This window comes from Pogona vitticeps, chromosome 7 (genome assembly GCF_051106095.1).
Source record: "Pogona vitticeps strain Pit_001003342236 chromosome 7, PviZW2.1, whole genome shotgun sequence".
NCBI classification, from domain to species: domain Eukaryota; kingdom Metazoa; phylum Chordata; class Lepidosauria; order Squamata; family Agamidae; genus Pogona; species Pogona vitticeps.
This window is the reverse complement of record NC_135789.1, coordinates 3,879,530-3,893,162: the sequence shown is the minus strand read 5'-3', so window position 1 is coordinate 3,893,162 and position 13,633 is coordinate 3,879,530. Positions and strand designations below refer to the sequence as shown.

The window sequence follows — 13,633 nt, the reverse complement described above, 5'->3', positions numbered from 1 at the left end:
ACAGGGCGCCTCTTACACTCACCCACCCCTGCGCCTCCAACTGTTGGGAGCCACCCTTTCTTGACCTCAGACCCCATTCGGCTTGCCATCCACACCTCCCTGCCTGTCTCTCCTGGCACGGCTAACCATTCCTCACCGAGGCGTGCCACTGCCATTAAAGCCTCCAGTGCATCGTTTCCACACGGCGGGCTCTGACAGTAACACCCACACGCCCACTGCCGTCACTAATAGCCCCACAAAGAGGAGTTTGCAGTTGGCAGAGGGTTGCTGAGCGACAGACATTCTCCAGCAGGGTACACCATGGCACATGGCTGAGTCTGATTTCTGTGCCAGCCTTGAGCCCGCAGCAGGTGGTGTGAGGGCCTGCCTAGCAAGCCTCAAGGGATGCCTTGCGTGACTGCTTAAGGAGCCCCAAGCAAAATGTCAGCTTGGAAGGAGCCGGCAGAGGAGATGGGGCCTTTGGGGAATCTCACCCCATGCTTTCTTCTCCTATGCACATGCAAGTCAAGTGTGCCTCTCCGCTAAACACAATTCACCTGGAGAAACAGAGCAGTCAGAAAAATCCCAGACTTTCGAGAGGAAAATCCTCCTCTACACGCAAAAGAGGCAAACACCATCATCATGTGCTATCAAGTCAATTCTGACAAATGGTGACCTTTTTCAGGGTCTTCCAGGTAGGGAGTATGCAGCTGTGTTTTATCATTCCTTTCTTCTGGGGTGGGAGGATCCCTGGGACTGTGCAGCTTGCTCAGGGCTACCCAGGCTGGCTCTTCTCCCGGGAGGCCCAGTGGGGGGAATCGAACTCCACAAACGTCTGGCTCTGCAGCCAGAGACCTCAACCCACCGAGCTATCCAGCTAGCTGGTATTTTAAGGTACACTGCCTCAGGACATGAAGGCTCTATTTAGTTCTCTTGAGTAATAGCCATGGAAACAAGGTGAACAATTTCTAAAGTTCCATTGTGCAATGTATTTATCTCCAGTAATGCTGGTTAGACTGCATTTATTGTACATATACACACAGCAGGCACCAAAACCAAAGTGACGCTTCTTTCTCTCTCTCTCTTTCTTTTATATTCTTTCCTTTTCAATCAACAACACACAAAGCAGCCTAGATTTCAGCATCATCAGGCAGGAACAGAGAACTTCATACGTAACTGCTGATTCCAAGCCCAGACGTGCCGATGGAAAAAAACCAAGTTCCTGCAGCTGGGATCACAGGGTGCTGAGTCTTTTGTTCACTCCGCCATAGCCGGTTTTCACCGCAAGCTGCACCACAAAGCCCGTGCCCTGCTGAACAGAGAACTAATAGGACCAGCGGCCTCTTCCAGAGAATCCACCTAATGGGTTTGGGCCACATGTTACTTGTCCTGTGCTCTTGACATGCTCCAGCAGTCCAAATCTATTTCACTCAATGGTAAAGCACCGTTTCTGGATGACACATATCCCATAATTCTTCCTCCTGGGGATTCCACCCTATAGACGTTTTACACTCAGACACCTTAATGTGGCTGACCTGGGAGAAATGTTTAGGTTTAAGGCTACAGCTAGGGGTAGAGGTAGGGATTAGGCGTAAGACTGTTTTTAGACCTTGTTTTATTATGGTATGATATTTTAATGTTTAGTGCTTTGTTTTGCTGTATTTCTCTTTTAACTGTTTGTATACCGCCCAAAATAGTGCTTCGGTACTAATGAGGCAGTAAAATCAACCCACCAACCAATCAGTAGGACTAGGGCTAGGTTTAGGGTTAGGGCCAGGAATAAAGGTAGATCTAGAGCTAAGGGTCACCATGAGTAAGAGTAATAAGAAAAACAAAAATAGTCTTTGGAAAATCGGGTTTACCATGTGATTCCCCAATTGTTGGGAATAAACAATGCTTCTGATTACATTTATGGCTACAGAATTTGGTCTCGGCACCAGAGACCACTAGATGTGAATGCCAGAGTGGGATGGCACCCAGTTCAGCCAGCTGTCAGTGTCAGTTGGATCCAAGTATGTTACCCACCACAAAAACCACAGGCATTTTTTTTCTGTAACAACTGCCCCACAGTGTGACCAGAGAATCTGCGCATTGCATCTACAGCTACCACAAAGATTTGCTCTTTTTAAAAGAATCCCAAGATTGTCTTCTGGCTGTCCTGGGCAGAAGGAAGTGAATCCAAGAAATGCTTCTTAATGTACATTCTGTGCTCGGCTTTGGATTTCGAGGCATAGAAATATGCAAGTCTTTCACAAAGCGTGAAAGGCAGGTGCCTATAAAGCGGTGCACATTTCTCTCCGAAAATTGCTGAAAACAGCAGGGGGAGGGGGAGAGAATCCATGTACACTGCATCACATTTTCAAGCATCTGAACACCCCGAATTTGCTTCATTTATACAAATACAGATGATTTCCCACAATCATCATCATCAACATAGAACTGCATAGCCGGAAGGGACTATAGGGAACATCAAGTCCAGCCCATGTCAAGGAGGCACAGTGGGGATTTGAACTCCCAGTAAGAGTGATTTGCAACATTCTTTTTTAAAAAAAAAATCCCCAGAGTGGTCGACCAAACCAGATGAGCGGGATATAAATCAAATAAATAAATAAATAAATAAATAAAAATTATAGAACACAAAATAATAAAAAAATACAGGCAGTTCGGTAACATTGATCATTCAGGAGCCAGGAAAAATGTGTGTGTGGAATAACCAGTGGCTTGATGGATCATTTTAGTTAGGATTGCCGCTGACACAGAAAAGTCCATCCTGCATAACCCGGTCATTTTGTTTCTTCTGTTCTTCTAAGAGATGCTGGAGAGAAGGCGCTCCTTTTCTCCATATGACAGAATCTATGTGTCTGAAGACACACGAGGCACTAACCATATATCTTTATTTATCCGATTTATATACTGCCCCATTAGTGCAAGCATATGCCATCTGTGACCAAACCTCCAGCTCTGCCCCGCCATGAAATGTTGGGATGGGGGGGCACCCTTTGCCTAGACCCTGAGCCACATTCACCTCCACCTGCAGTCTGAACTGGTACATCCCAGAAAGAAATGTAGAGTCTCTGTGAGAACTAGGCCAGAGATGGGCTGGGCTGACGAGCCTGGAGTGAGTTCATGCCGCCAGCGTCATAAGAAAGCTCTTTTCAGCCACCGCCCTGCTCCTCCTGAGCCAGCTAACCACAAATATTCAGAAGCCACAGTCTTCCAAGAAGGCAAAAATGTCTCCAAGGTTCCCCAGTTTTCCACTCGTGTTTTGTACCTCACGGATGCTCCAAGCTTTCTCAGAGTGATAGAGGCTGCTGAAGCCAAGCCTTCACAGCCACCCAAGACAGAAAATGTGGAAGAAGGCTGGTGAGCCATAGCGGCTCAAGACCGAGCCAAAAATCAGGCAGCTCTCAGTTCAAACTTCAACTCCCTCTCCTGTCAAGTCCCAAGAAGGCTTAGGGAGTGATGGTCCTCAACCTTTAGCTCTCTAGAACAGTGGTTCCCAACCTTGGGTCCCCAAATGTTCTTGGACTACAACTCCCAGAAGCCTTCACCACTAGCTGTGCTGGCCAGGATTTTGGGGAGTTGCAATCCATGAAAACCTAGGGACCTAGAGACTGGGAACCGCTACAAGTCTAGAATGTTTTGAACTTCAGCTCACAGAAGAGAACATCAAGGAATTCTGAGGTTCAAAACATCTGGATGGTCAAAGTCTGAGAATCATTAGATTATAAGATGAGACCTTTCTCTTCACTTTTATCTTATCTCATTAACCTCAAGTCATCCCACCCAGAACATCCCCCGTCTAGCAGAACAATAACACTGAACTACTTTACCAGGCTAGTCATAACAAGTTTTGGAGAAAGATAAGTATATGTTCAGCACATTGTATGTCATAGAACTGCAAAAATTATCAGGAATGCAAGACTCAATCCGTTAGGAGGATTAATTGGGTTTCAAAAACTCTTGTCGCCGATTAAATAGATGCTCTAAGAATCGAGCAGCATTTTAAAAAAAACAAGTAATGTTTTTAATACAAGCGTTTGCAAAAACTACATGTAGAAAAAAAAATCATCTCTCACCCAATGGTGGGAGTTCCTTTACCAGCTAAGTCAATGATGTGAATCATGGAAAAACGAAGAAAGAATGTTTTTCTGTTTTGGAAACACTGAGTTGATTTTTTTTTAACCCTGGGCAAGTTTAATCAACAGATTAATAGGCTGAAACTTAAAGAATGAATCAATGAAAAATTATTTAAATGGAGTTGCAGCCCTACTTGTTTGTAGACATGCAGAATACATGTTGAAAAGCACATTAAGTATGTGAAGAGCACAATAAACAAAGCAGGTAGAAGGAGCGTAAAAAGTTCTACTTCCTACCTTAAAGTAGAGGCCATTGCGTTCTTCTGATACAATTACGAGGGTGGATGGATACAAGATCAAGAGCCGGTCGTGCTGTTCCTGTTGGAGATGAAGAGAGAGCTTCAGACCGAGCTGCAACTGCTAATACAACCTGCCTAATTCTAGTCCAGCCTTCCACCAGCTCTGTGCCTTTCAGACACATGGAAACACCACTTCCAGTATTCCCCTCTTGTCATCAGAGGGCGGTGGCTGTTGTAGTCCAGAATATCTGGAAAATATTTGGCTGGGGGAAGGCTGTTGTTTCTGATGAAATATTAAGGTATCCAAAAGGGAAAAGTCCCACCTGGAAAGGCAAATGCTGCAGCTTCACTTTAGACACACACAGGACGTTGCCCAGGGATTCCCGCTGGGTCCCTCTCCACTCTTGCACGGGGGCATTTTGCACGGACCACCGGAACTCCTCCCTCCTGATAGAGCTCTGCTTCCATTCATTCTAAAATGGAGAAGAAGGGGGGGGGGAGACCCCATCTTAATGCTCAATATAGTGCCGGAGAAGAGCTTGATGGATACCCTGGATGGTCAGAAAGATGAATAAGTGGATCCTAGGTCAAATCAAGGCGGAACTTTCTCTGGAGGAAAAAAATGTTGAAACTGAGACTGTCCTATTTGGGACACATCATGAGAATGCTAGACTCTCTAGAAAAGACCATCATGCTAGGAAAAGTTGAAGGCAGCAGGAAAAGAGGAAGACCAAATATAAGATAGACTGAGTCTGTAAGGAAGCCATGGCTTTGAGCCTACAGGACTGCTGAAGACAGGACAATTTGGAGATCATTCATACAGTCACCATATGTCAGATGCAACTTGATGGCACGTAAAAGCAACAACAAATGTCCAATGCTTGACATGCACACACAGACTGAATTCTTTCTGGCTCACCCATACCACAAGAAATCCAGACACAGCAAAAAAAAAAAGTTTTTAACCCTTCTGAGTGGAATCGCAGAATTGTGGCTAAGATTTCTCCAGGGCCAGCCCTGCCATTGAGGCATCATGAAAAGGCAGCAAACGATTAAGGCACTTAATATATTGTTTCTCTATCTTTTCTTGGGGCTTTGTTTGTTTGTTTTTGCTGGCATTGAAGGGTAGGATACCATTTGCTCTTTGGCTCCAGACAGAAAAAAATGTCTTAGGCTCAGCTCAGGCAACGTTTGAACAACACAGGAGCCCACAAACTGGTCCGGCAGGTTTTTCTTTCATCTTTTTACGTGCTGTACCATCTTCGGCTTTTCATGCCGGAAAAATCTTCCTTTTATATGACCCCAGCGGCAGCTGTCAAAAGCCAGACTGGAAACTGTGATAGATGAGAAACCCCCATCCATGCGCACCCTCACACCCCACATGCTTCTTTGTCCTGGGCAGAATTACTCACCTTGTTTGCAGGAGGGAAACAGATACCCCCCTCCTTAAAAAAAAAAAAGAATAGTTTCACAGCACAGGAAAAGAGCTGTTCAGCTCAGGAATTTCCAGGAACTGCTGACGACAGGGCCAAAACCGCACATTTCTCTCACAGGTGCCAGGACTGGGATCCAGTCCAGTTCACACCTGCTAATTTGCTCTTTCCCACGCTGACTAATCTCTTTTGTTTTAGAACAAGGTAAATACGGTAACTTGCAGCCCACCCACATTCCCAAACTCCATGAAAAGGAGAAGCAAGGCTCAGGAATGGAAGAGTTGGGATACTGTGGTTCTGAAGGGACATTGAATGAGTGGTTTTGCCCACTGGAGATAGGCATTATAAAATTTCATAACTTTGCCGGAGATTAGCGCTAGCACTAGGTGGAAGGCAGCAGGGAAAGAGGAAGGCTCAATACAAGACGGACTGACTCCCAAAAGGAACCACAAGAGCGGAGCAAGGCTGTAGAGGACATGGCATTTTGCAGATCGCTCAATCATTGGGTCGCCATAGATTGGAGGTGACTTGTTGGCACATGACAGCAGCAACACTTGCCAGATTCTTTTTATTCCAAAAATCCACCAAACTATAGATTTTGTTAATGGATATACAATTCAGCAGTCACATTCCGGGGTTAACCAGCTACCTTAAAATAGAAGCTGCTGCATTCCTTGTTTTTTTTTAACCACCAAAAATCAGTTATGTTTTTAATTACTATTTTTAAATATGGAATTGTTGCCTTTAAAAATCAAATATCTTGAATACTGTCCTTGCTTTTCATTAATTCAGAATTGTATTGGTTTCTTTATATTATGATTTCATTGTATGGCCTTATTGGTTTCAGTGTTTTTTTTTTTCATGGGGTTTGAGGGTATTGCGAGTTTTCATCTTGCAAACCACTCAGTAATGAGTCAGCATATAAACCGAATAAATAAATAATGTATTTTTTAAACAAAATAATGAAGGCTATCTTAGGCAGCTATGTGATCGGAAAGGAGGGACAGAAAGATTTGAAATTCAAATCATGGCCACGCAGTGACCCCATTTTTAAAAAATGTGTTGTAAACTGCCTCGAGTCCCTTGAGGTAGAAAGGCTGAAACAAACAACAAACAAACAAACCAATTTAAATGGTTGTCCCCATTAGAGTAGGCAAATTGCACCTATAGTATCTATACCAGAGTGGGTCTCCCCTTCAGGAAGTGATTCAATGAGCCTTTTCAAGCTGAAAGGATAGCACCGGATTTAGGACATCATCTCGAACCCGCTGCTCCTTTCCGACATACTGCCAAGCAAGCACTCACCTGGGTCAGGAAAGGGAAATCAAGGCTTCCTCCGTTCAAGTGAATCTGCTTCTCCAAGTGGTACAGCCAGCGTTTGACCTCCGACTTGCTGGGGCAGTAGACGGTCAAGGGGCTCAGCAAGGGACCTAGAGAAGCAGAGGTGAGGGTTCCTGTTGAGTTTATTCCATCGCCACCACACACACATACACACACACCGCAGTACGAGATCCTTGCAGGGTGGACATGGGCTCTTACGATATCCCCTTGTGCTGTCAATACTCCATTTGATTAAAATCTCCCTGCACACAAAAATCTAACACATGAGGGAATACCGGAACCTTTGTTCCTTATTTTATAATCGGACATATCCAGAATTACCCTTTTCTTCTTCTTTTTGTTTTGTTTTTGTTTTGTTTTTTGCTTGTTAAATATTGGGTGGGGGGCCTTTAAAAAGCTGCCTTGGGAGAAAAGCGGAGTGGAAATATTTTAAATAAGTAAATAGATTAAATACCCCTCCTGCCTGCCAGTTGCAATACCCTTGAAAAGACCAAAGAGTGTGATTTTACTGACCATCCAGACCAGCCAAAAAAGAGGACAATGTACGCCATTCCATCTTCTCATTATCCTCATCAAAATTCAGTGTTTATTGGGGGAGACAATTCCCCCTAAGGATTTTCTATATTTTGAATATATTTACAGAGGTTGGGGTTTAACCCTTCTCTCTTTCTTCTGTGCATTTAGTGGTGCTTTGACTACTTACGAATATCCATTTATGGGTTTCTTGTACGGATATAGAATACAATTCTATCAACAGGTTGAATGAGCATGGGGCTGATGCCCCACAAAACACTATTCTGTACATCTCAAAGACTTTGTAATACAGCATTTACATCGAGGAGCCCATTTTTGCCTAGCTGTGCCGAGAAAGTCTCTCTCTCAGTTCTCGGCCAGGTAAAACTGCTCCCAAGCAACAGTCTTTCAAGTGGGACAAGCCAACCAGTCATTCTGGGACTCTTCACCTCGCAGGGAGTTATGGATGGACCCTCCTGGCAATTGGCAGGGCCAGCTCTACTATTTGGCAGAACAAGCCAATGGTGAGCTTAGGTGGTTAACATGGAGTTGCTATGAGCCGCACAGACTGTTACTGCCTTTGGGATAAAACAGTGGTTCCCAGCAACTCCCAGTAGCTTTCAGAACTATCGGTGCTGGCCAGCATTTCTAGTCCAAGATTATCTGGGGACCCAAGGTTGGAAATCACTGGCATAACTGCATGGGTTCTCCCACCACCATTACTGAAGGAAAGCATCACTGCAAGTCCCATTGGCTTTTGTACACGCAATGGGAGGGAGACTCCAGTAGCAGAATGTCTCGGGCAAAAAAAAAAAGGATATTTTCATGCTCTAAGGAAGTGCTGGGATGCAAATGGGACCCAAGGATGTGCTCTTTTCCAAACTAGTCCTCCTGTCCACAGTGCCTTTTCAGCTCTCAGATTCTATGCTGCTTTCAGTTCTGCTCTTTCCAAAAGCCAGACATTGCCTGAGCCACAGTTGCTGGTTCCCGTTTTTTTCCAGCTGCCTTTGTTGACCACAGCCACTCACCGCCTTGTCCAGTCACTGCCACGAACACTAGTGACACAAGCCCCCTCCCACTTCCTGTCAATGAGATCTAAGCTGTGCTGAATAACCAATCCTTCCTTACCCCACCTCTTGTGAAAACAAACAGGAGGCAGACGCACTGGTAGCGTTGGGAGGGCCGAGATAAAGCCAATGCTCACCCAGCCGTCATAACAAATCATTATCAGCAAAATTAGTACTTTAGCCTCCTGGAGAGCTCTCTGGTATGTCAGGCTCAGCGCAAACAACAGACGAATGAATGTTTCCAAGGGCCTGATTCTGCAAATCATGGACAGAGTCGCCAACAGAACACTGCAGAGAGAAAACACTGGGCTACCTAGATGGGTTTCCTTGGAGTCACAGGGCTGTAGCAACTCCTCCAAGTTCTTTAATGGCCAGGTTTGCAAAGTGGGTGAGAGAACCTCAGCAAAGGCTGAGGTTCTGCAGGCACTCATGTAATGAGCAGTTCTTTGGGCTCATGGCCAGGGCATGAACTTTCCCCTTCCACCCTGCAACTTGGCAACCACCTCCTCCCTTAAGGGCATGTCTGTATGAAAAGAAAGCCTGTGTTGTTGTTGTCGTGATCTTTTTTTTTAAGTGGGAGGGGGCAAAGTATCAGGGAGGGGATTCAGGATGAGATGACAGGCAGTGGAGAAACATCTCCTTCTCAGCAGCCTCTCGGAGTTGGCTGGATAGCTTTTAGGGAGTTAGATCTCTGGTTGCCAGAGGTTGGGAGTGCAATTCCCCACTCTGCCCCCTGGGAGAAGAGCCAGCCTGGGTGGCCTTGGGAAACCTGCACTGTCCCAAGGTTACCCCCAGAAGAACGGAATGGGAAGCCTAAGGATTCTCTTCCTAGAAAACCCTGGAAAAAGGGGCTGCCAAACAGTCAGCATTGAGTTGACAGCACATGATTAATAGCAGCCTCTAGGGAGGTGGAGGAACCAACCAGTAAAGGCTAGCTCTCCTTGGAGAAACAGTGGAGAGTTGAACTCCCAACCTCCATGGCCAGATGCCTAACGTCTGGAGCTATCCAGCCAGCTCTTGATCATATAAACTAGTCTTAAAACAAGAAGTGTGTAAGCTCAGGTTGTGTCATGTGGTTGTTTCCTATGTTTATGGCTCCCACTAAGCTTATGCTGTGACACTCTTGAAATAGTGTATAATAGTGTTTGACAAAGCAAATTTCCCACCCAATATGGACCTCCTGTCAGGGTCTGAACCTTGACACACAACTGATTTTGCCGGCCCCAAATAATAGGCCAGCTTACCATTACAGCACCATTATTAGCCAAAGTTGGAATTGATGCTGCTATTTCTGATGTTACACATTTTTTTAAAAGCAGAACTCCTCCTAATATTTCTTATCCTATATTATTCGCACACTAACAGCACTTGGGCACAACCAAAATGTGCCACGTTTTAGCCTACTTTGCATTGCATAAAACTGTATACGTGTGGAAGAAAGCACCATCACACCCCTTTCCTCTGCTCACTGGCTCCAACCCCAACATGTTCAAGGCTGTAATTTTCAACAAGCCTTAGGTACCCAAAATCTAATGCATGTTGGCTTAAATTGTGCAGGAAAAATCCACCCATGTGAAATCAATGTACAAGCAGTGGGTGTGTCATCCACAGCCCCAGCTGTATCCCCATGTTACTGCCCTTTGAGGACATCTGAGGACAGTGGAGTTGGAGCCAACATCTCAAGAGGCTGGGGAAGACAGGCATGCTCTCCCATCCTCATCTCTACACATGAACTGGAATGAGGCCCAACCCAGTCCAGAACAGCAAAGAAACCCAAGCTCATCCTTACCTGTAATTTGAAAAGCATGAACCTCTTGCTGGGCTCCTTTCGGACTTTCGAGCTCGTTCAGCTGAAGCTCTCTCAGAGGCAGCAAACCCTGTGGAAGCAGAAGGTGACCACCTTTAAATTGTTGGTCCAGTTTCTGGACATCTCTTTTCAAATCTGGAGCTATTTCCTGCAGGAAGTCACTGAATCACTCTTAGTGAGGGCCACAGAGGAAGCTTATTTCCAAAAGGCTCTACTCCTACACAAAGCTAGGTCTAACTACTCTCCTGTGACTCAGCAGTGTCAAGAAAGCGCAACTCAGCACAATCAAGGGAAGCACAGAGTAAACAAAGAGAAAAACAACCGCTGAGTACACTCTTAAAAAGCCAGACCTTTTTGAAATACAAAAGTGTTTTTGTCATTTGGCTTGGATCACACATCCCTGGGTGATTCACCAGCATGAGGCGATGCTTGGGAAAGAATACGTCCTTTGAGATTCCAGCCATAACTCTGAAGACGTAAGCATGGAGATGTACGTTTAATAAGGATGAAGCAGATAGCAAGGGAACTGAGGCTCAGAAAGGTTAGACAGAAATCAATTTGATAGTGGGTGAATAGAATTGGAAAGGCAGGAAGGAAATGGCACACTGCTCTGCTTAAGGGTACAGACACCCAATGAAAGTAGACAACTGAGGAGCCATCAGGTCGCCTGACAGCAGCTTCTCATGACTTCCAGTGTGTAAATTCTGGAAGACTGTTTTTCACAGCATGGTCACCTCTTTTTTAGATTTTCCTCTATCCATCCATCCATCTATCCTTCCATCCGTCCGTCCATCCATCCATCCATCCATCCATCCATCCATCCATCCATCCATCCATCCATCCATCCATCCGCCAGCCTGCCCATCCATCCATCCATCCATGGCTCAAATCCTGTTGCTTAGTGTAGGAAACCACACTAGAATAAGCCCACTGAATCAGTAGGGATTTGGTGAGTGGAATCCTTCATAAGTTCCATTGATTCAAATGGGCCCCCATTTAATCATATTATGCTAAAATATGTTGCAACTAGAGTAGGCCATTTGAATCAACGCAGCTTATGGCAGATTTAACTTATCCATTGATTCAATGGGCCTACACTATTCTAGTGTAACTTACTACAACACGGAACAGGATTTCAGCCTGCCTGCCTGCCCAGGCATTTACAAGCCTGCTGTGGCCTGCTAAAAGGTCCTTTAAAAAGGTGAAAATGGAGCCCCCCAAGTCATCCAGGGCTGCCTCCCTCTTACCTACTCAGGTTCCAACAGCCTCCCAGGGCTCCAGACAGGAGTCTTTCTCTGCTGTGCGCAGAGTAACAAGAATTAAACCTGGGAAGTCCTGCAGTTCAAAGCTGTCTTCTCTACACAGCAGGAGATATAACTTCACACACCCTGTGGTTATCGTTTGAGATTACTGTACAGGCAACCCAGTGGCAGCTGGCTAAGATTCTGTTCTCCTTTACCTGGTAGGCGAGTCCATTGGGACCCAGAGACTGGAAATAGAGGTAGGCTTGAAAAAGTTCCAAGTAACAGTCATTCACCTCCTGCAGCAGAAAAGACACAATCAGAAGCAGTGGGTTTATTGTTATTGTTATTATTGTTATTATTTACAAAATGGGAATCGTTTCCTCCCCTCCCCAAACATGATGTTTGGATTTTCAAGGTAACTTAACAGCAATCAGTAAGAAGTTAATCTAAGCCAAAACAATACCAGCAAAGTGGTGGAAAACAAGAACAAGAGGCGCCAACAGGAAACCAGCAATCAAAACAATTCAAGAACGATAAAGTTCATTGTCAAGAGGCTGCCAAAGCAAATGTGTCTTAAGTGACTAACCAACAACATCAAAAATCTAATTGCTTGACAACCAGTTAGAAAGAGCATTCCATAATTCTGCAACTATGGTGGAGAAAGCCCCATCCTTCAAGGCCACCCAAACAGTTAGTTAGTTAGTTAGTTAGTTAGTTAGTTAGTTAGTTAGTTAGTTAGTTAGTTAGTTAGTTAGTTAGTTAGTTAGTTAGTTAGTTAGTTAGTTAGTTAGTTAGTTAGTTAGTTAGTTAGTTATAAGATTTTTTATAGCTGCACCATTGCCAGTGATCTCAGAGCGACGTACAACAATATTAAAACTTTAAAAACATTAAAAATAGGAAATATTATAATATCCTATATTTAAAACAGTCATTAAAACTTTAGTAGTAATAAATCCTGCTGCTCATATGGCCAGCTAAAGGATAATATTTAATTAAAATGCTGGCTAAACAGAAAGGTCTTTGCCTGGCGCTGAAAAGCCAAAAGTGTTGGAGCCAGGCGGATCTCTATAGGGAGGGCGTTCCAAAGTTGGGGGGCAACAGCCGAGAAGGCCCTATTTTGGCATGCCATCCTCCTCACCTCTTTCAGGGATGGCACCTTCAGAAGGGCCTCCTGGCCTGATCTTAGAGGACAGGCAGGCTCGTATGGAATAAGAAGAAGTTTTTGAGAGGTTATCCCTGATTATCTTTTCCATATTGCCAACTTCTTATGGAAGAAGACAGTCCTTAAGTCACCAGGTCTCTAAACAGGAAGGATTAATCCACTGGATTGCTCTCAACAAAAAAACAGAAAAACTCCTGAATATATGGGGTTTTGGAGATCTAGTCAGTGGTCATCCCGTCTTGATTTATTTTTATTTTATTTTATTGATGTACTTTGTGTTTCTGGTCTTTCATCAGTAGCCCAACATGCAACTCCTGGATATCTATAATGATGATGATCTTAGAACTGCTTAGAGCAGGAAGGGCCTTATGGATCCTCGACTCCAGATCCTGTCAAGGAGGCACAGCAGGGATTTGAACTCCCAACTTTGGCAAACACCGAAACTCTTGAGCTATCCAGCAGTTCCTGGACAGAGAACATGGAGAATCCTGTTTTTGTGTTTGTTTGTTTATTTGTTAATAAGAATGGGCCACAAATGGTACATCAACCCAAATGAGTGAAAGGAAGATTTCAACTGGAGCTTCCCTCCACCATGCTGAGTTAAAAAGACCAGACACACACCCAGCTATAAATCTGATCTTGTAAGGGCAGCACAATCCCATCTAAAGGAGTTCACATAAAACATAAATAACAAACATTATCAATTTAT

General features: G+C 44.6%; 1 protein-coding gene across 1 annotated transcript in view; it reads right to left on the bottom strand.

Moving 5' to 3' along the window:
• Window positions 1–13,633, bottom strand: part of PLEKHN1 (pleckstrin homology domain containing N1) — a 45,942-nt gene that overhangs the window by 14,363 nt on the left and 17,946 nt on the right. Inside the window, exons 4-8 of the mRNA XM_020781993.3 lie at window positions 11,978–12,058; window positions 10,501–10,588; window positions 7,096–7,220; window positions 4,681–4,830; window positions 4,356–4,436 (exon numbers count right to left, since the gene is read on the bottom strand). Coding sequence (XP_020637652.3) covers window positions 4,356–4,436; window positions 4,681–4,830; window positions 7,096–7,220; window positions 10,501–10,588; window positions 11,978–12,058 — 525 coding nt within the window. The remainder of the gene's footprint in view (window positions 1–4,355; window positions 4,437–4,680; window positions 4,831–7,095; window positions 7,221–10,500; window positions 10,589–11,977; window positions 12,059–13,633) is intronic.